The 22068-nt window shown below is 40.4% G+C and overlaps 3 protein-coding genes and 1 pseudogene across 4 annotated transcripts; 1 reads left to right on the plus strand and 3 right to left on the minus strand.

Annotated features, from left to right (window-relative positions):
- Positions 1-63: 63 nt before the first annotated feature.
- Positions 64-1141, minus strand: LOC117206592 (annotated as a pseudogene).
- Positions 1142-2333: 1192 nt separating this feature from the next.
- LOC117206762 lies at positions 2334-7412 on the minus strand. The gene is made up of 5 exons (XM_033446377.1): positions 6756-7412; positions 5429-5978; positions 4566-4899; positions 3455-3821; positions 2334-2905 (listed from the first exon to the last, which is right to left on the minus strand). Exons 1-5 carry the CDS (start codon positions 6864-6866, stop codon positions 2387-2389), a joined length of 1881 nt encoding a protein of 626 aa, XP_033302268.1. The 5' UTR covers positions 6867-7412; the 3' UTR covers positions 2334-2386.
- A 559-nt stretch (positions 7413-7971) lies between these two features.
- LOC117206761 (arylsulfatase B-like) lies at positions 7972-13004 on the plus strand. Its single transcript, XM_033446376.1, has 8 exons — positions 7972-8466; positions 9040-9213; positions 9820-10032; positions 10593-10842; positions 11346-11525; positions 11618-11884; positions 12324-12597; positions 12700-13004. The coding sequence occupies exons 1-8, from the start codon at positions 8356-8358 to the stop codon at positions 12866-12868; spliced, it is 1638 nt and encodes a 545-aa protein (XP_033302267.1). The 5' UTR covers positions 7972-8355; the 3' UTR covers positions 12869-13004.
- A 70-nt stretch (positions 13005-13074) lies between these two features.
- LOC117206759 (uncharacterized protein KIAA0930 homolog) lies at positions 13075-21894 on the minus strand. 2 transcript variants are annotated; one of them, XM_033446374.1, is made up of 9 exons: positions 21369-21894; positions 18996-19315; positions 17869-18132; positions 17690-17789; positions 17293-17598; positions 16248-16439; positions 15338-15898; positions 13510-13659; positions 13075-13257 (listed from the first exon to the last, which is right to left on the minus strand). In XM_033446374.1, the coding sequence occupies exons 1-9, from the start codon at positions 21487-21489 to the stop codon at positions 13217-13219; spliced, it is 2055 nt and encodes a 684-aa protein (XP_033302265.1). In that variant the 5' UTR covers positions 21490-21894; the 3' UTR covers positions 13075-13216. The 2 variants fall into 2 exon arrangements, with proteins under 2 accessions (XP_033302265.1, XP_033302266.1); XM_033446375.1 differs by lacking the exons at positions 15338-15898; positions 16248-16439 and having other exon boundaries at positions 21369-21893.
- Between the last annotated feature and the right edge of the window lie 174 nt (positions 21895-22068).

A 22068-nucleotide genomic window follows, 5' to 3' on the forward strand; every position in this document is an offset into this window, starting at 1 on the left:
TACCTCAAGCAGTGAATGGAGAAATGGGAATTTCTTTTCTCCTTTTCTTCTTCCGTGTCATTGTCAGTCGCCACGTTGTAAGGAGATCTTCGTGAAAAATGCCGGTGTCGAAGCACACCGTCCGAAAGCCACAATATAAAACGCAGAGTTTCCACTTGCTTCAGTTTCATCGCATCCTAACTTTTCTTCTCATCCTCTTTAGTCTTCTTGCACTCGCGCAAGTATCTGGTCATCACCTTGTCCCCCACCGACGATCCTATTAATCCACTCGGCGACAAGTGCATCAGCACCGAGTTGAACGCGTCTCTCGATCAGATCGCACCGCGTACCTCGAGTACGAAGCATTTGTCCCGTGTTTCGAAAGGTGAAACTTCCAAGCCGAAAGCTATCCTCGATAACCTCGAAGACCTATCCGCAGCAGAAGTCACGTTCCTTTGCTTTTTCACATGATACGAATCCCAATGATCAATGATGAGAGTACACACAGTACATCGTGAAAAATGGCGTTTTCATATTCACACATATGCGTAGATGTTGACTGCAGCTGCCCTTAAAGTGTCCACGAATCTACAGAATCTACGGATATAACGCAAGAATCGGCGAAATCAACAAAGAAGATAAATTACTTTGAAACGTAATCGAAGATAACGTAAATAAAAGAAACGCCGCGATCGGACGAACCTTCCACGGAATGTGACATAAAATTATTTAACGCCACTCGTACGACTTTTAAACGGGCGCGTGCTTTTCCTCGATTTGTAAAACATTTAAAAATAAACACGGTAATTATAATAAATAACTCGCTGTACGACATAGAATTCATAAAGTTCAAGATCCTCGCGTAGACTGTCTCGTTATCTGGATACCTGGTCAGAATACTGATTGTTGGGTTGACGTGTAGATAGGTGGTGGTCATGTTCGGTTTGTTGGAGGCGTACTGAATATTCAGTAACACGTCGTATTCACCGTTCGCCACCAGGGGCAGCAACTTGTAGCAATGAGTGTTGTTCGCGTAGCCGGTTAACTTCGGGCTGGCGTACAATTTGGGCAAGTGTAATTCGGTCACTATGCCGTTTAGGTCGCTTAACACGCTTGTGTCTTCTTTGTTCAAGATCGATTGTTCAAGAAGGGTTGTGCACATTTACTGCCTTCGATTGTAATCCCTCGGTGTTCTGGTTTTTGCCAAGTCGAAATTGTCGTAGGTTGTTCAATTTAGAAATTCGCTGGAATCGCGCTAGTTTCATGTTGCCAGGAATAGAATCATTTTGAAAGTTTCAATATTTTTGCGTTTCATGGTAAAATTAGGGAACACGAGAGAACTTTAAAAGCAAAGTTTATCAATTAATATTTTGTTTTATTATCCTTGATAAATTGACGAAAAGTTACCCATATTTCTTAGTCGTTCGAAAGATCTTGTTCTCTTGCGAAGAAATTCCTTTGTGTCCTTTCCAATTTGTTAAATTATTTACTGGTTATTCGCGAAAGAGAGTTTTGTAGGTATTGCAATAATTAATAATATCAATATTAGTAGTACAGTAAATATTCAAATAATATCAATCTTCTCTTTTGTTGCGAAAGGAATTTACAATCGCATGTGTAATAGTGAAATTAATAAATAATTCTTTTATTAAACAGTGCTATTACATGATACAATTATAAAATTAGTATTTATATAAGTTATCGTCTACATATTTAGTAATAACTTATACCAATAAAGATAATTCGCCATTTATGTGATAGAACATGTCAGGGCACTGCAAGCAATGAAAAGCAACCAACAGCAGCCAACAGCAACCAGCAACAACGATCTTCTTGGAAATGAGTATACAATGAAAAATGAGATTATTTACTGTAAATAAAATTATACAAAATGTATTTAGAAAGAGTTTCGATAGATCAGAGTAGTTTAACAACATTTCACAGTCTCGTTACTTGTCCGCTTTACTATCAAATCTCACAAAAACTCACCAAAAAACAAAAATATAAAAATGAGAAATATGTGACGTCATTTCTAAGAATCGATGAAATTGTACCATTCTCTGTGAGATCATGTTCTCCCGATACAAAATTGCAAAATCGGACCAAATTTTCACGATTTCGGCTCCGAGAAATTCCTGGAAAATATCGTCATTTCCAGGAATCGCCTCGATTGTTCCTGAAAAGTGACGTCATTTCCAAGAATTGCCAGAATTGTGCCACTTCGCAAAATCGGCCCAAAATTTTGAACCAAATCTAAAAAATTCTGGTTTCGAAAAATTTCTGAAATATGACGTCATTCCCAAGAATCGTCGAAACTGTGCCACCTCCTGTGATATGTTCTCTGGATACAAAATCGTCTCAAAACCACTGCGTCCAACAATTTTAACATCGAAAATCTACTTTTCGTTCAATGCTTCCGATTTCCTGAGGATTTGTCAATTCGTCGCCTTCCCATAAAGATCTCCACAAGAAAAGCCACAGTCCCTAAAACGTATCCACCCGCCAGTATATAGAAGCCGAACAAGACATGATGCATCTTCAAAGTCTTGAAGCTTTTATTTTTGTCCAGTTGCCTTTTCTTCCACGCCCAGCGCGTTTTTCTTGTACTCTCCTCCTTCCATTTTTCTATAATTCCACCTTCGACCGTTCTTCGAATCATTTGCGTTACAGAAGCAAGCAGTGGCCAATCCTCTCTGGTCTTGAACACTAGCGAGTTTTGCTGTATTTTCCTAGATCGATAAAGGCGCATTTCATTGCGGATCCTCATGTAATGATGAAGACAGTCACCTAAGCAGGCGGCGCATCGCGATCGAAGCACGTGCTCCTTGCAAGCATAGTAGGTGTCCTTGTGAAAACGCGATTGTAGTTCGGGATCCTGAAGCTCTTGACCGTGAAACATCGATCCGTAGATTTGGCAGCCAGACTTCTGTGAACGATGAAACTTCGTTAATATTAAAATTAGAAAACCGGCTCCTCACAGGCTAAAGTACTTCACTCCTTAATGCAATGCAAAAACCACTTTGCGAGATTTTTTCAAGTTTAATGCCAAAGCACCGGTTATATGATTTCATCGATATCGTTTATATTCTGTCTCGTGCAGTCAGCCGTTGTTGCAAATAAGCGGCTCAATTATAAATACAGCGACTCGCATTAACATTCGCATTAATAATACTATTTTTAGTCATTTAGTAAAGTACGTGATTGATTCTCTAACCGCGAGGTTTTTCCTATTGCATTAAGAGTCTCTCTGTGATAAACTTATACAAGATATAAATTTCGTGCGCTATTTCTTTCTCTTTTTTTTTTTTTTGCAGGAAAATATATGAATCATCCGTGGCTGTAGTGTTACATGAATAAAGTATGTGTTTCGGTCAGCTACGATATTTCTTTTAAAATGCTGGGAAACTGTGGTGTTCAAGTATCGATACAAGATACACCGTAAGTATTCGTAATTTGCTTAAGATCGTACAACTACCTTAAGATCCTCCGATGTTCTAATATTTGGTAGAGAAACAGGAATAGTAAGAAACGAAGCCCAATGACTCTGGTGCAGCGCGTTCATTATCAAGTACAATATGAACGTACTACTGAAGAAGATCCTGGTGGAATTGGTTCCCGGTAATCTATGTACGGCGCCAAAAGTCATCAAACGTATTATATTCACGCTAGCTTTTACGAACCCCTGGTATTTCGTAAGAACCAGAAGGGCGATCACGAACACGACAGCATTGGCCGCGTGTATAACTGGCGATAGGAAGGACATGATCTTGGTAAACTCTGATATTTCTCCTGCTCGTTGCGTGAACACGCAAAGACCGTCGTCTCCGTGAGGATACGTGTGTCTGCAATAAAACACATGGCAATCTTGTTATCGATATAAAAAAGAATTCCTTGCGTTTCGTTTTCAAGTAGATTCTTCCGACATGGTCAAACATTCGATGCATCTCTTTCATTCGAACGTCCCTCTCGGTACAACGTTCACGTGTTTTAGATTATAAATAGAATTTCGCTAATTTATAGAAGAGAAGAATCATGATCGTTCACGGTTCTTTGAGTTAATTTAACATTTAATGTACGACGAGGAAATTAAAAACGAAGTGAAAAACGATCTCGAAGAATATTTTTGAAGTAAGCCAAGAGAATTTTGGACAAATGGCATTATGAGGCTCCCGGAGAGATGGCAAAAGGTGGTAGAAGAGAAAGGATCATGCATTATTTAAGAAAGGAAATATATTTTATACTTACCTCCTATTTTAAAAACGAAAAATACTTTCCAGACAACCTAATATAAGTTTTGTTATTTAAAGTTCATTTAGAGTTGACGATTTCAGGAGTCTTCGTCGTCTTTGGTTTGCTCGATTGTTACGCCATAAATATGATATACATATAGAACAACGCAATATATTTGCGTTATCAATAACAGATAAAAAACTAATTTTTTCTCACAGGCTAAAAGGAGACACGACCCTGAAAGGGCTAATACAAATTCATCGAAGCTTCTACGTACTTATGAGCAGCAGCGTATGCGTGCCTATCATTCCAAGTCACATAGCATTATGGAGGGTTAAAACTGGAGGAACACGTACTCGACCTTCCATGTATTATACAGGCTCCTCGCGTTCATTCCTATATCCACCTCACCAGTAGCCAAGTCAGCCATCATTCCCACCATGGTTCCGTGACTGCCAATTCCTCCTAAAGTATACGGAGATCCAGTGTACACACGCACGCGAAGGCTCGCGTTCAACTTCTTGAACACTATTTTCAGGATTTCGCTATTGTCACCGGAGAACTGTTCCAAGCCTCGTTTAGTTGGGTCTATTTGAAGATGCGGCTCGAAGGATATGGCGTTCGTTCGGACCTCGTACCCGGTTAGATCTTTCGTTTTGTCGAACATCAAGTCCTCGCATGTTCTCCAATCTTTCACATTCAATTTATCATCATTTTAGAATATACTCACACTATTTTCTAAACGTTGTTACTTTCTTAATGAATTTTATTATCGCGCAGTGGTAAAAATTTTCGTTTGGCTAGTTTATCGCCAAGTTATTCGCTAGTTTGTTGCTTTATCGCCATAAGGGGAATGCACACAGTATGTATCAGGTTGTCCGAAAGTGTCTTTCTTCTATAGACACGTCTTTTACAACGATGCATCTTTATACAAACACGAGACTTAATCTGTAAAATGTTGCGATATTTATTTTGATAGAACAAAATGAATCATAGGTAACTCGATAAAATAATATAAAATGGAAAATGTTGTGCATCCATTATTTCCTTCTAAAACGAAAGAAACTTTTCGGACGACCTAATAAATATGTGTGAAAATATTCAAAATGGAGAACGAGGCAAATGTCTAATTAACAACAAATGCTACTTCTTCGGTAGCGTCGATAGCGTCGAATTTGTACACGGAGTTCGCGGTCTAGCTACAAGTTAAGCGACTCACCATTATACTTCTTTTTCAATAATATCCAAGGATGTTCACTGCGCCCATGGAAATGTCCAACGTTCCTCCAAACTTCAGGCGCGATGCTCGAATAAGGATTAAAAGTATAAAGGACGATTCCTTCGATCGGATCGATGCATAGAAATATGGTGGAAAGTCTGTCGTATTCCCAAGCTGTCCACAGGAAATTGTAAGCGTTCACACAGCCGCGTTGCTCGGTTTTCCTGTCTATCAGAATATGGAAACCCTGGAAGTTCGACCAACCAGAGTCCTTTGTCCTTTGCAGAAGCAATTGAAGCATTGGCTGCGAGGATGCAACCACGATGAATTGGTTCAATTTCCAAAGCAAATATATCACAGAGAACTGTGTGTATATCGTGTACGAATATTTGCCCAGAGTGAACATCTCGAACGCCGTTGATTTCGATTCGGAGATTAGTGCAACCGGTAGATCGTTGAGTAGAGATCGTTGAAAGAATTCATGGTACTCCCCAGCTAATAGAAGAGCGTCGTCTGCATGGAACATCGTACATGATCGAACGATTGTCATCTGAAAGTGCGTTTTTCGTATGATCGTGTATTTTTGATAGATAAAAGAAAGTACACGTAATATACGATAATACGTATATTAATTTACTATACATATATATACATCGACTATACATATAGTATAATAATTTCGTTATGCATAATCGTCTTTGAAGATCCTTTTACCTTTCGAGCCTGTGTATCATATAATGACATTGAAAAATATAAACTATCAAGTAATTATTATCATTTGTAATTATTATCATGATATACAGGGTGTTACAAAATTTATCACGTGTAGGACAAAGAAAATATAAATATAGGAGTTCTGTATAATATTCTACAAAATTAAAGTTGTGACTGTATTTTAAATCGATCAGTTTTCAACTATGTCACTTTAATACTTTTTTTACGCAGAACGATGAGAAGATTCGATTCTTACGATGCGAAGAGAAGGAAGGTTTCCATTTAAAAAAATAATGCAACTATAAAATGAAAAAAAATATCGCAAATACGTAGTTCATTTTCAACCGTTCGTCGTTCTCCTCGCGCTTTTTACGAGACAAACGTTGGCTAATAAATCCGTGAACGCTCGGTATAGGCAATTAGTTCATATTTCTTTCCAAGTTCTGCTGAGCAATTATTGCGGCATTTTAGTCGCCAACATCGTCATTTTAATCGATATTGAAACATACAAAATGTCCATTTTTTCAATTAACGGCAAAGCCATCGATCTATAATAACATGAACATTTCATAAGCTTCAATTTATTTTTTTATTGCAGTTATAACTTGAGTACCGTTTTATCAATCAGCTCGTTGTAAGTGACTTTATTTCCAATGGTCGCATTGGCAGTCACCGTAGAGATTGATAAGACAATGTTCCAAGACTTCCAAGTAAGCAAAGCCATAGTTCGCGAGACGCGGTTAATAACACACAGTTGGTCGTTGCGGAAGCTTCTTTACTTTTTCTGCAAAATCATGCGCGAACTGCACGAGGCAAACAAAGTCGGAGTTGCACTTTGCAACGTTAGGTCAAGTGACGTTAATCGGACTTAATTGTTGCCGCTAAGAATGAAACTGCACTGTTCATTCAATAACTTTGTATAATTCCCATCGGACGAAATCACGAGTCAACTTAATAGATTCGGTTTTACAACATCGTGTTACGTGCTTATTTAATACGTCACAATGTCCCACGGGATTAATCGTTACGGTATAACGACAAACAATGTACTGATTCACGTCACCGAATAGCATTCCCTTTCCTGTTAGGCACCTACCATTTTCCTAACAATTGTTCCATCTGATAGTCATCTAAATTGACCTGTGTCCATTTTCACAAATAATAATGGCTCGATAACGATCACTCGCAATTTTCGACCGTGGCATTTTTACTTTTCATCCGTGTTTCCATTATTTACCAAAAATGCTCGTGTCACGTTGTAATTACACAATACTTCCATTGATAGTAAAATGTAACGTTTTCTTCTTGGAGACAATTTCTATTCCTGCTTTTCATTGTTTCTTTTCTCTTTTATTTACCAAAAAAAAAAAAAAACAAAAAATCGCATAATACTTTGTCTATTAGCAAAATTGTATTTATTCTCCTCCCGTATGATTTTCTAACTGTTCAAAGATTGCATTTCCCGTTCCAGGAACTTTCTTGTCAGAAATATCTTGACACTTAGTCATGTCGAGAAACGAGAATGGTTTCCACGATATTTCCGTTCTCCAAGCTTCGCATATAATTACAACGCAACACGACCGTTCTTCACAAATAAAGAAAACTCTGCTAAAGGGTAGAAACCCAACGCAATGGCAAGTTATGACCGAGCTCTGCTTAGAAACTTCTATGTAGTTTCAACCTGAGCGTGTCAATGACCTAACCCACGAAATCGTCGTGCAACCGCGGACGTTTTAAAGACGAAGAACACGGTTCTCCAAAGTGGGAGGCCAACCCCACCATCGCCGCTAAGAAGAGGACGAGCCGAGGACAGTTTTGCATCGGTCGTCGGCCCGAGTGCTCGCTTCTTCAGCTGATTTCCGGATAAAGAGGAGAGGGAGTCGTTTGTTTTTCATTTACGCGCGCGAGTTTATCATTCTGTTATCACAGGCTCGCCACGGCTGTCGTTTATCATCGTCTTCGCGCTTTCTTTCTCCGTCATACACTCGTAGCTGGCGCCGTGTCGTGCGAAGCTTTGAAACTCTCCGTACGTGTAGACAGCAATCGTTGGACACGAGGATTAAACTTCCGAGTCAATTATTGCAAGACAGATACATCGATCGCGAGGCAATTCTTTAGCGAACTGGATCGTCGAGAACGAAAATAGTATCTTCAAGGAAACCGGTTTACAGTTCCACGAAAGACTGAGAGTGGACGACCGGCATCGTGACAGGATGATAGCGATTCGAGGAACAGCGTCGTGGTTCTACCTGACAGTTTTCGTTGTTTGTCACGTGGCTGCTGCAGTGCAGCCCCACATCGTTTTCATTTTGGCCGACGACCTGGTGAGCTGTCAGTCATTTCGTTCATTTGCTATTATAAGCTTCGTGTACAGAGTGGTTCAGGTTTCTATCAACGAGACTTTCTCACGTTGTTCTATGGGTATAAAATGGGAAAAGAATGAAATAAAGAAGCCACATCGACGGATCGCATAACTTGAAAAGTAGAGAAAAGTGGCAACGATTCGCCTAAAGACTATTTCTTCAAATCACCTTAACGATTATTATCCCGTCATCTTGCAATAAATGAACTTGCAGAAGTAAGTTATTAATCTCTTGATAATTGAATATTAATCGCGTTTTTACGTAATGAAACAATCATCTAGATATCGAAGGTCGATGTAGTTCCAATGCTAATAAGTACACTCGTTTACTCGTTTATTTATTTATACCTATAAATTATCCCGGGGAGATGTAGCTAGAAAAACTTGCGTCACTTTGTACATTTTTTGTATTATCGAAATTTATAGAAGTCAACATACAAGTTACAAACACTTCGATATATCAAGGATATCGATTGCCGTTGAAAGAGTTCGATGAATATTTTAATTGTTGCGCCTAATTAAATCCGCCGAACAGGGATGGAACGACGTCGGATTTCACGGATCGGGACAAATCCCAACGCCAAATATCGACGCTCTGGCATACTCAGGCTTGCTGTTGGACCGCTATTACGTCACTCCAATTTGCACACCGTCCAGGAGCGCTTTGATGACCGGCAAGCATCCCATTCACACAGGAATGCAACATGGGGTACGCGGCTCCGTCATTAACTATTCAAGCGCGTAATCGGCTTGTAAATAAAACGATGTTGCGCTAAGGAGGATTTAACAACCGCAAGCATTAATTCCATTGTGGTTCGTTGCACTCCGACAATACTAGTTTCGTTCTATGGAGAGAGGAAAACACCGTGTCGCTGTGTTTTGTAACAATCTTTGAACCGGAATTATTTTTTAATAACGAAATTGAGTCAGTTGTTGTATCGCCTGATTTACGTTAAAAATCGAATATTTGACAGACGAGTGAAACGAAAGATAATATAATTAACTTTATCGACAGCAATTGTTTGACTTTAGACAAATTAGATATTAATTATCGGATTATAGAATTTTTATGAAAATTACGCTGCTATATTTTCGCCATTATATTTACAAATTATTTACACCAACTATTCGATCTCGCTTACTTCTCACTTTGTTTCCATTGACTTCATACATACGGCGAAAGTATAGCTGACCTTTAACTGTTGGTATTACGGGACCTTACAAAATTGGTATTTCGGTGAGACAAGGTTCGCGTTTTTAATTGTGAAAGTCCGAGAAATCGGAGTATAATTAACGTTACATGGCGTGGAATTAGGTTCTGAAATGCGCCGAGCCGAGAGGACTCCCTCTTCACGAGAAGCTTTTACCGCAATATCTTCGAGAACTTGGTTATAGCACGCACATCGTTGGTAAATGGCATTTGGGATTTTACACGAAAGAATACACGCCTATGTATAGAGGATTCGATTCGCACATTGGCTTTTGGAGCGGTCATCATGATTACTTTGATCATAGTGCCGTGGAAAGTGTAAGTAATTTAATTTGCATCTTTTAACAGCGTATCCCGAAAGAGACTCGGACGAACCGTCAAATATACTGTACACACGTTAATGTACTACGTATACAGAAAAATGGCAGCAAAAGTATCTTTACATATCCTAACTCTCTAAGGAAGGATTTTTTAGGACATTTTTTTTTTTGACATTAGGTTCTACGTTTCTTTCGTACAAAATTCTTGCAATCGTACGAAATCATTATTTTATTAAACGATACGAAATTTATTACTGTTGGATCTGATTAACTATCATACGAATGCGATAATAAATAAATGCGGTGGCTTCCAAATACTTTCCGTAGTAACTGTGTATTTTAAACGTCATTAAAAGTAACGCATTTGTTTCTTGTAAAAGATCGAGCTACGTACTTTGTATCTGACAGTAGAAACGCGGAAAATCTTGAGGAGAAAGAGATTTAAATTATTTTCTAAACCGTCCATTCTAAATTCTTCGTTTAATTTAATTACGCCACCAAAGGGTTAAATTAAATCGTTGAAGGAGGAGAATACTGTACAATTTAATTTAAATGCAGCCATATTGGGGATTAGACATGAGGAGGGGATTAAATTCAGCCTGGGATCTCCACGGCCAATATTCCACGGATATTTTCACGAAGGAGGCAGTGAAACTAATCAATGATCATAACGCCAGTCGTCCAATGTTCCTCTATTTACCTCACGCGGCTGTACATTCCGGAAATTCTTACAATCCTCTGCCAGTACCCGACCAGGATGTCGCCAAGTTCACCAATATCTTCAATTACGAGCGTAGGCGCTTTGCTGGTAACTAGAGTACGCTTGTTTACCAATCTACGTATAATTTTAACACTACGATTATCGATGACTAAGGCATGAAACTTGTACTAATAAAAATTATCATCCTAAAGTGTGTTGACACTTACTTATTTCTGATAGAAATAAAATTTACTTATTTATTTCTGTAATTAGAAAATTACTAGAAAGAAAACTCGGGATCGTTTTATTCTTCGCTAGAGCTTTCGTATAACATCGTGATATGGAAAGTAAAAAAAGAAAAAAAAAGAGTAGGAATCTAAATTTTCTCTGTAACTAGTCTTCCAGTTGAGACGAATGCGTTGATGCTTGGTGTAAGATGTTTTCTTTTGCTATACAAATCGACGAAAGCGTTCACGAATGCTTGCACTTATGCTTAGTTTTGAAAATACATTGTTTCAAATTATAAGTCGTTGTCTCGATTACTCTGACAATTGCAGCGTTAATAGCGTCAACGTTGTTTTTCAGAAAACGATACGATGACTTTATTGCAGGTATGCTGAGCAAGCTAGACGAGTCGGTTGGCCAGGTGGTCGAAGCTCTTCGCAAGAAGGGGATGCTAAAAAACAGCGTGATCGTGTTCTCCACGGATAATGGCGGGCCACCGGCCGGTTTCAATTTAAACGCCGCTTCGAATTGGCCTCTGAGAGGCACAAAAAACACTCTCTGGGAAGGTATTACTGAAAGAACACTCACCTGTATATGATTTTCCAATGCGAGAAAATAAAGCAAATATAGAATTGAACGACCAATTTATCCTTATTAGGAGGCGTTAGGGGAGCCGGTTTATTATGGTCACCAAGATTAGTGCGTCCTGGGAGAGTGAGTAGACAATTGTTTCACATCAGTGACTGGTTGCCAACGCTTATAACAGCTGCTGGAGGAAATCCATCTAATTTGAGCATCGACGGCATGGACTTATGGTATGCGCTGAGTGAAGACACAGAATCGCCACGAAAAATGGTTCTTCATAATATCGACGATATCTTTGGAGTGGCAGGAATCACGTATGGAGACTGGAAGTACATTCAGGGTAAAAAGTAATTGTAGCTTTATCATCAGGAAATTAGGAGCTGCAATGGCGTGGTAAAGTTTCCGGTCGATTAATCCTTTCTCTTTATATCCAAGAACGATACCTGAAGAAATTTCGAAATAATATAATATGAGCGTTACAAGTAAAAAAAAAAAGAAACAGTTCAATAAATAAGCACTGTTATATGGTTTTATAATATCAGTTAAAATTCTTTATTAGAATAGAAAATATTGGAATATAAATATTATACATATATTTATAGTATTGGAGTAGATTATATCACAATACCTCGATTTAGAAAATATTGGAAGATTATATTTTGGAATACAAAAAATTCATGTGGCCGGAAAATTTGGTAAACTACCGTGTATTATGGTTTCTACTTCTCAATTTCATTCGAATTCGTTTTATTTAATTATTATATTTTCTGGCTTCTAAGGGTCTACCTATAATGGTCAATGGGACGGTTGGTATGGCCCATCCGGAAGGGAATGGGTTTATGATATCGGAGGCGTGATCGGAAGTACAGCTGGTCGAGCAGTGGCCAGCGTCGGCTTGACTTTGTCTGCAGACGCTATTCGCAGGCTTCGGGAGGATGCTATGATTAAGTGTCCTCCGAAAAATGATAGTTTGCCACTATGCAAACCGCTGGAGGCGCCTTGTCTGTTCAATGTCCAACAGGACCCTTGCGAGGATAATAATCTTATAAACAAGTGAGTGAGACAATTTCTATAATATCAACGTTTTCAACGTCTTTCTTTTACCGATGACACGCGCTTGATGATGCGATTTGCTTATTTTTTGGGGGGTTCAAGGTATCCTTCCCTCGTGACCGAGCTGCGTGACAGGCTACGTAAATTAAACGCCACTGCGATATTACCTGGCAACCTGCCATGGGATAACAGAGCGAATCCAGATTATTGGGATCACACGTGGACTAATTTCGGTGACTATCTGAACGTATTCGCGAATAATGTCAGCTGAAGCTACAGGAGAAAGAAAACGGATAAAGGAATAAAGTTTAGCAAAGTACGTTGGTATCTTCTTATATCTTTAGACACGCAGGACTATGAGGTAAATGCATCTCGAAGGGAATCTTTATTAAACGTGTTGATTTTTCCTCGGTCGCCTTTGTCAGCCCTAGACCATCATCCTGTCCATATGGAGATAATAAAATAATAGGCGCGGGATTATAAATAGTATCTCGTTTATTCCTTAATCTATACACTTCGATCTTGTCGGGCCACAGTTCTATCCAAGTGTGTATAAAGTGGGGAGCGAAATGGGAAAAGGAAATTTGTTCGAAATGAAAATGGGACGTCCTTGTGTTGGCTAGAACGTCAGAATAGGTCCTTCTCGATGATCAAGAATATCTGTAAATACACGATAACACGCGTTATTTATTGCGTGGCACTGAAAGCATGTTCCCTGTGAAGGAATGTACTTACTTCCCTCTCTAGTTCACTGATACGCATTGCTAATACTATCTTATTTACATGTGTGAATTATTTGGCCAATGCTATTTTTATGACTGTCTTGGATTTATCAGAAACAAACAATCAAATCTATATTCCTTCCAGGGAATTTCTTTCCTTTATGAGTCTGTCGTATCTTTAATGGCGTACCTTTGGCAATGCTCCACCATGGCAGGGTAATATAAGTAAGAAACGCGTTCAAGGGAACGGATTGGGCCCGTCTGGTCTCTTTCCAGAAATGGAAGGTCTGTGTGAATCCTCGCATCGTCCACAGAGGGTTGTAAGCGCCGTCGTCCAACTCTGTTAACACACAGAGAACGAACCGATTATTGCTAATAACTCTGAATATCGAACTAAGTCAGAGGCTTGACCAACGATTAAGATCCTGGAATGATTCGTGTCGATAAATTATATGAAAGCAATCGCAGGAAATAAATCTGGTTAGACGATCGACAAAAGTGAATTAAGATTAAAGGATCGGATGTGGGTTCGAGGATCGGCTAGCTAATTGCTGTTCAAATTCGTGACGTTGAATGGCTAAAATAATTGTTCGCAAAGGTGAACAGGTGTAGCACGAAAATATGTAGAGGTGTTACAATGATGCACATTAGCTACAGGTGCGCAGAATAAGTAAACACGAAACAGGGATGCACTAGCTTCTTCTTTCTGCGCACAACGTTCGATATTTCATTTTTTTTCTCTTTTCGCATTAATTGCTAATTTGTTAATTTTATTTCTTTGTATTATTCGTTCTTTTCATTTTTGTTTATTTATTTGGTAGATCCTTTTTTGATATTTTGTTCGCGCATTGTTGAAGATGATCGGACGCTGTGAAGCAGAAAGAAAGGGTGAATCGTTGTTGCTACCACACGGACAGTTCGCATTCTACGATTTCTATCTCGACTCTATCGGTGTCAGTGAATGCTTGTCCCTCATCGTGGATGACTATGTTTATACCGGTGGTGAAACTCGCGTAACGAAAACGGCCGCTATTTTTTCACGTTGGTTCGTATTCGTTACCACCCCGATATCTTTAGAGCCGCGAGGTATAAAATTAATCACCCTATAAATTACTGTTAGAAACCACCACCAGCACTAGTGAACACCGTCACGACTGTTCCAACAATAATGGCCGACAATAATAGTCGATTGATCGCACCCCCGTTGCCATTGTTATTTCACCATCCTCATAAACACAGTCATTTGTTGAGCATGGCTGTACAAGTTTACCTTCCTAACTAGGAATGTATGAATGTACAAGAATACGAGTTGAGTACAATGGACAACATGACTGCTTTTTGGTGTCGCACGAGCTGCTCGATGAACGACCGTTATCCTCTGCATATAAAAATTAAATTTCTCTCCAGTGTAAATTGTTAATTCTAGCTTTACAGTTTTCGTCGCGTATCGCTAATCTTCCTGTATAATTGTTTCTCATAACGAAGCTACTCGTATTATTAATTTTTACTGTTAAATCTTTCTCTCCGAGCTTCTTAGTTAACTTCTTAGTTTGCCAATCTTCAACCCAAATCTAATTTCCTACTTAGAAGTAAGAATTTCTGAACAAAGCTACTCCTATTAACTTCTATGCAACTCTCCAGTTCCCCTTCAATCAGTCTTTCAATTCTCAACACAAATCTAATTTTCTTGTCTAGGAATAACTATTTCTAAACAAACAAACTGTTATACTAACTTTCTTGTTTTATTACATTTATTAAACGTTATGCAACGTCTTCTTCTAAGGCTTGAAACAGACCTTTGCGTTAGACAAACTTATCAAACGGAACTTAGAGACCTCCAGGGAAACCAAAAAATCATTCCCGCCTATCTATGATATCCACGTATTTCCATAATAATTCGGCTTAATTCGTAAATTGCGCAAAAGAAAGCGGTCGTTCACAGAGCAGACCCGTGTCCTGTACGCGTGGGCGCGTGATCGGGTGTAGAGATGTGTCGGGCAGGGGGAAGAAGAATTTACCCTGTGAGCCGGGGCGGCGCGGGAGCTCGCACCAATAGTAGATAGCTGTGCCGTCTGGTGTGACTCGATGCGGCGGAAGAGGGTTGCCTGCGAAGCTGCCGGACAATGCTCGTCTTCGCCTCCTTCTAGGCAGAGTGGCGCTCTGTCTGTGCGTGGTCAGGTTGCCTCTTGTAATACGGGCGTTCGCGTTTTTATCTCTCATCTGCTCGTCGTTTTTGTTCTTGTTCCGGCCGGTGTAGTATTCTTCGTGATCCGAGCCAGCCGAACGAAGACGCCGGCGACCATCGGTCCGACGTACCCTGACCACTTCGTCGTCGCTGAGTCGTCGATGCTCCTCGTCGTTCTCCAAGTTGTTGATCCGCTCGTGATTAATCTGACCGGTGCTGTATGGCCTTCGTTTGCGGTTATTGTCCTCCTCGTACGGTAGTTCCTCCTTGCCATGCACCAGAATCGCGCCCGCGTCCAGCTTCTGTCTCACGTTGTCGTCAGTCAAACAAGCTGCCGCTGGCACGAGTATCTCGCTACCCACTTCGATATGGTTGTGTTGGTGGTTGCGGAGGCCTGCCACCAGATAATTCGTTTCGACATTGTGTGCGCGCTCGTGTCGCGTTTTCACGATTCTTTCGTCCCTTCGTCTCTATCGTTTTGATTGGTTCTTATATAATGCAGTACACGATATCGAGATTGCTCTGGGATTCGTTGGCTCTATTCGATCGGTTATTGTACGATAGATTGGACGACGTCCAGATTGCTTTGAGATTTGCCGGCTTTATCGTTTTAATTGGTTTTCGTAGATTGGTTGACATCGAGATTGTTTTCAGGTTTATTGGCGTTCGAGTTAGTTCTTTTGGAAGACGAGAAACGCGAGAGACGAAGAACAATCGTTTTGAACACGCAGGAGCACGCTCACCGTGTGTTTCGTGATAGGCCTCCTTGTGATTCGACGAGTTCTCATTTTCGGTACGTTCCCACGAGTTACGTTGCTTTTGCTTGGGACGTTGTTGCCTGCCAGAAAGGAAAGGGGATCTTCGTCGCCTGACTTGAGGACTCCTGTGATTTCCTGGTGAGCCCCGGCCGCCCCAGCTGCTATCCTGTAGGTCGGCTACAAAGGAAAGAGCCGGAAAGGCACGTGACACAGATTAGAGACAATGTATTTCTATATCTTTTCAGTTTGACTTCTTTTTCGATTCGTTTTTGTTTTCTTTTTTTATCTTTGAATTTTCATTGGCTCTATTTTGTCTGATTTTTTAGCTCAATCGTCCATTTCGCGACAAGCGTACGAAATTCGCGTGTGGTGGTGTTGGTGGTGGTGCTCTACAGCCGTTTCTTCTCGACGAACTCTCACGTATTTTATCTCTGTTCGTTTCTCGGAGATTTTCGAACGATCTTATCTGCGAAATGTACCGAACCACTGCGTCTCGTGGCACTTGGTGGTCTGAAGGAATACAAGAGCATGGATCAACTAGGTTCTTTCGAACCGATCTCGAGCTTCACGTTCTCGACAGCAAGAAAAAATAATCACGAAGATGAAAGTGCCTCTGATCATCACGTACGCGATCTTAAACGAACACCTTTCGTATTAATAATCCAAGAATATTCAGAAAAGCGTTCTTGCGTCTCGATCGTAATCATCTAAACTAAAAAAACTAAAAAAAAAAAGAAAAAATCTAAAAAAGGAAAAAAGATCAAATAAAAATTCTTCGAATAATAATCATAGATCGATGTATCATCGAGACCGACTCCTAAGAGGATCAACTAACTATCGAAAGAAAAATATGTGCAGAATACACAGATACGTAACACAACAGCATGCACAGTCGACTCTGAAAGGTGCAGGCACTAGAAAGAACAGGGAGAAGGTAAATATATAAGATTATTATCTTCATCCGCGACTTTCGTCCCGTCTTCCTCGAACTTGGACTAAACACCATGAAAGGATAACAGTTTGTAGTTACCGTCTCGAACGTCTCCAGCTTCGATTTCGTTCAGTCCATTGGCCATCGAGTCCAGACCCTCGTTCTCTGACCTGGCTTTCGTTGCAGCTGTGTCTGGTTTCGTTCTCCAACCACCCCGGACGAAATTATTCAAATTGGCGCTTGGGTCGGATAGCCTTCGTTGATGTCGATACATAAATAATTCCTCGGCGTCGTCCCAATCAGCGTCCCAGAGGGAATCCGTGGCACAGTAGCCAGGTTCCGAAGTTGGTGTCTCCGCTCCTGAACCCTTTGGCTTCGTCACAGCCATTTCCGCGTGCCCCTTGCCTGAAAACAAGCAACGAAGGTTTTCAGGTTTCCATAGAAAACTAGAAGCGATCGATCGATTTGTCGAAGTGTTTCCTATTGATAATCGTACCACGAGGTCCCTTCATTCGAACGAATTCTATTCGTTGGGAAGCCGCGCCAGAAAACAAGCCAAAGGTCATACGCTGCGCCATTTTGGTACTGAGACTGGACTGAAAGTTAAAATACGATGTTTGTTAAAAATAGCTGATGTAACGAGTTGGTTAACATGACTTTGTTAATGAAACGTACTCTTGCGTCATATACTTTCTTCAAAGCGTCGTATCTGATAGACCCGAGAAAAATGACACCTTGAATGGCGCCCTCCCTGTCGGACGCAACCAATTCCACGCACACCATCTCCCCATCCCTGACTAGAATATCACAGAAAACTTCGTCGAAATTGTCCACCATGAAACATATATGCGGGTACGTCATCTCTTCGAGATCTCCTTTCGCGTCCATTCGCCGCCGACTCGGGCTTGCGTAAACCTTTTGCGAGTGTCTTCGTAATACCTGAAATATTTATTCGTTAAAAAATCGCAAGAAAGTGGAATTAACTCTGCTGATTTTCTATGAGTCAATTCCGTCCTGCTTTCGATACGCAATAACGTTTTAAGAAAAGCTTTGGCATAAAATTGCAATGTGAAATCAAGTAAAGTAACAAAGGTTACAGGTAAAATAACAAAGAGAGCACAAATTAGACTAAATACTACTCTGCTCAAGAATCTCGTCAGAATTTCATCAGCAAACTACGGGACAATCTTAGCACCAAGCTTTCGCATTTCTAGATCATTTTTTACAATTCAATGTACGTTTTCTAAACTGACATCAAATCCTTCAGCGATTACCCGGAAGGTGATTCGATAGCACAAGTTTATGAACACGTTCGACGTTCTCATCGGTATACCAGGTAGAAGGTCAACCCTGGCGAGTATCATCTATCATGTCTTCCCTTTTTTCCTGAGATTTTTCACCCATTTGTAAATGGTTCGTTTAAGACGCGTGACGGTCGAAAGAAACATAGCTATACCAAAGACATTGCCATATAAGCAAACAGTATTCATAGATAGTCGCTACCAGATAGTCGTAGCATTTTCTGAGATAACAGTAAAGACATTGTTCTACGAACTCTTTAAGCAGAAGAGTGCATAATTCCTGTATGAATTCTTCTGATATTTAATATTCTATGTAGCTTTTAAATTATGATAGAGTTCTATCAATCTGGGCGCAGCGGAGAAGAAACGGTTCTTATGTAATAACAATTCTACGTAAAGGTTAATGGGGCAGCAAATAAAATATCGTTGCAACGAATAAAGTTCTGCTATATTGTAGTATCCATTTCCTTTTCTAACGCAAGGAACGAAAGAACGACTCACTTGCAATTCCTTGGGACTCGTCCTTGTGCAAATCGCTAACGTTAGCGTGTAGTCGAACTGGTGCACGACTAGGTTCAGGTACACGGTTTCTTCCCAATCGATGTCGGGATCGCCGATTGGTAACTTTTTGCTGTCTTTCCGGAACACGTCCACCTCCGTTTCGAACTTTGGTAAGTATCTCGACGATGTTTTCACGTGTTTTTTGCGCACGAAGAAAAGGAGATCGTCGCCGTCGATCGTATGCTCCGCCTGGAAGAGGAAGTGCCTGACAAACAGGTCCGTCCAGTAGGTTGTACCTTGAAGTATCACGAAACCCGAGTCTGCAGGAATATAAACAGGAAATTATTAAGTCGTCCTAAAAATCTGCACGAAAAATGCAAAGATACAGCAGACTTTACGATTATATCAGTGCAATATATTCCTCTAATTTATTTGCCAATTAATTTCTACTTTTTTTCTTTCACTTAACAAGTTGTTTATGGAAAAACGATTCAGGAAATAACAGGGATATCGAAAATATCATTGTAGTTCGAAAACACGTTCGAATATTTTGAAAATATCTTTCCTTTAGAGATTTGGATTGTTACGTATAATATATGCAATTATCTGTTCGCGGTCGCGGGATCCCATTTGGAATCGTTAACCTACTTGTCGTCTGTAACTCATACTACGCGCCTCAGATTCCACACGCTGCAATATCGTATATTCTGGAATTTAAAGCTTCTTAGCTCAAGGTATTTCTTTCGAACAATTTCAAAATTTTCTCGCTTCTCAAAATCTAAGTAATAACTTGTGTATGAAAAAAAAGGTTTTTTAAATTTCCTACAGACCACTCGGGAAAGGATCAATGTTTTTGTAATACGTTGCGAAAATCGTACATCCGATATTATGAAAATTGTTTTAAGTAGAACTGTTCAATTTGATATGAATTATATCCTTCAAAAATAAAAGGTTTAAAATTGTAGAATGATTTAATACTAGCTAAAATAACTAAAATAAAATTAATAGAAATAAATAAAATAACTGTTTAGAATGATTCAACTAGTTAAAGCAGCATTAAAATGAATAATTTGATTAATTATAAGAATGAAATATATTTAAAAAATGTAATGTACCTCTGGAAACAGAAAGGCGAAAGTTCGTATAAACAAGGGTAGAACTTTAGATTAGCGGCGATAAAACGAGCGATTCGAAGTTATCTATGAAGGTGCAGCGAGATAAAATAATCCTCGATTAAGCAGGAACTAAGAGCGAATGAATCTCGCTAAAGGCAATCGATAATCGATAAGAATGTTCCGCGAGGACTTAATCGCAGCCTCTATTGGCAGCTTGACATCTCACCGATTCCCTATCTGCTTTATTAAAGCTGTACGAGCTTTTATTAAAAACATGGATGAAAGTTGGCCTTTTCCGATCGTCGGCTAAAGCGGAAATAGCTCATGATCCTATATAAATATGTTCATTAACAACATCCTCGACGATATCGAGTGCTTAGCTATGTACGTTTACACGCCACTTCAAACATCTTTCCTATTCGTAAAATAGAAAATCTAATCATGTTTTGCGACAGGATGTTTGTTATTTTGTGAATCGAGTTATATACGCAGCGTGCATCTAATTGCTCATTGATACCGCGCCACGTCATCTTACATTTATAGAATGAAGTAGTGTATGCAATAATTACTCGTCGTTCCTAGCGTATATCATTCGCACGACTAAATCGTAGCTTGAGATCGTCAACTTCCGATAAACAATAGGCGACGAAAACAAAGAAAGTGTACAAGTGCGAGGATACAAAAGAAACGAATGAAAAGGAAATCGTCGATCCAAAAATAAATGATTTCAAATGGAAAACAAAGAGAAACTAACAATACTAGACTCTAAAAAGCATTACGTGCATGAACTAAAACGTTGCGAGAATGCTTTGAAGCGCGTCTCGCTGAAAATGCCTTCGACCTCGCAACATCGTAATTAAGAATGCAAACTTATTTAAATTTATTCCTCCGCCCCGCTATAACAACTTAAACGCACCTATATTATCTATTAGACCTAGCAAACTACTCATACGTGCTAAGCGAAAAACGAAATAAAGAATCGAGTCTCCGAAAATAGATTGGAAACATCGCCGATTAGCAACGAAACAGGCAAGCCGTACGCAAAACAGTTTCGCTCGTTTTCCCCTCACACACACTCATCGATCGTGGAATCACCCTCGTCTGGCAGCGTCTGTCAAACAAAGGCACCGATCCCTTCAGGAACACACCCTCGTCGCGTGCATTCACCCGCTTCCCCAACCTTATCGCCCTAAACCTCCCTAAACGTCCCTTGAACCGAACGAGTAGTGCTTCAACTTAAATACGAACTCGTACGAACCATCTTTGAGCATCTGCCTGAGCTCCTTGGTCCTCTGGAAGTTGATCTCCTCGAGAAGCTGCTCCAGCATCGTCGGTGGCCTGGTGAGGCCCGACGACGAGCTGCCCGCCAGAGTAGCCATGGTTAGCCCTCGTGGTTCAAGCCGCGATTCCTCTTCGGTCCCAGCTGTCGCCACGATCACACTCGGAAAAGCACCGCGTCGCGACGCGCGCGTTTCGTCGAATCACGGCTGATCGAGGGACTCAGTCACGTACGAGTCGAACGGAAATGTAGAGGTCATCGCGAACCGGCTACGATCGGCATCGCGTCTTTCTTCGTTGTTAGATCCGCGCTTCCTCCGTGTATGTTCTCCAGGATGCCATACTGCCACGCTTTTATCTTTCCTCGAGGAACGAGCGCTAGTAGAGACGATGTTGATTCGCGAGGCGAGCTGCTGCTGTTGCTGCTGCTGCTGCACTACACCTCTACCACACGCTCGAGTTCACGCTTCCACGACAGATGAATAGCCAGCAAACCCGATGACGCGCTCTCGGTTCGCCAGCCGCTCGATAATTCCGCGCATGCGAGCCGCGGTGACGCCTTGCTCGCGCTAGCGACGCGCTGTTTTCAAATAGAGTTTCCTTTTAACTCGACGTGCAGGTGATTCGAAGAGAGAAATGGAGAGGTTTCTATGATAGAGTGGAATCTTGGTTATCGAAAT

The sequence above is a fragment of the Bombus bifarius genome, unplaced genomic scaffold (assembly GCF_011952205.1).
Source record: "Bombus bifarius isolate JDL3187 unplaced genomic scaffold, Bbif_JDL3187 scf7180000008008, whole genome shotgun sequence".
Classification (NCBI taxonomy): Eukaryota; Metazoa; Arthropoda; class Insecta; order Hymenoptera; family Apidae; genus Bombus; species Bombus bifarius.

Coding starts and splice junctions, on each gene's coding strand:
- LOC117206762 (XM_033446377.1), bottom strand. CDS start 6,866: ATGGCTTTGCTTACTTGGAAGTCTTGGAACATTGTCTTATCAATCTCT. Junction 5,979..6,755: donor ACGAGCTGATTGATAAAACG/GTACTCAAGTTA, acceptor ACGCACTTTCAG/ATGACAATCGTTCGATCATG. Junction 4,900..5,428: donor ATTGAAAAAGAAGTATAATG/GTGAGTCGCTTA, acceptor TGAATGTGAAAG/ATTGGAGAACATGCGAGGAC.
- LOC117206761 (XM_033446376.1), top strand. CDS start 8,356: ATGATAGCGATTCGAGGAACAGCGTCGTGGTTCTACCTGACAGTTTTC. Junction 8,467..9,039: donor TCATTTTGGCCGACGACCTG/GTGAGCTGTCAG, acceptor TCCGCCGAACAG/GGATGGAACGACGTCGGATT. Junction 11,885..12,323: donor AGACTGGAAGTACATTCAGG/GTAAAAAGTAAT, acceptor CTGGCTTCTAAG/GGTCTACCTATAATGGTCAA.
- LOC117206759 (XM_033446374.1), bottom strand. CDS start 21,489: ATGGCTACTCTGGCGGGCAGCTCGTCGTCGGGCCTCACCAGGCCACCG. Junction 19,316..21,368: donor CAGGCAGATGCTCAAAGATG/GTTCGTACGAGT, acceptor ATATTCCTGCAG/ACTCGGGTTTCGTGATACTT. Junction 17,790..17,868: donor AGAAAGTATATGACGCAAGA/GTACGTTTCATT, acceptor TTTAACTTTCAG/TCCAGTCTCAGTACCAAAAT.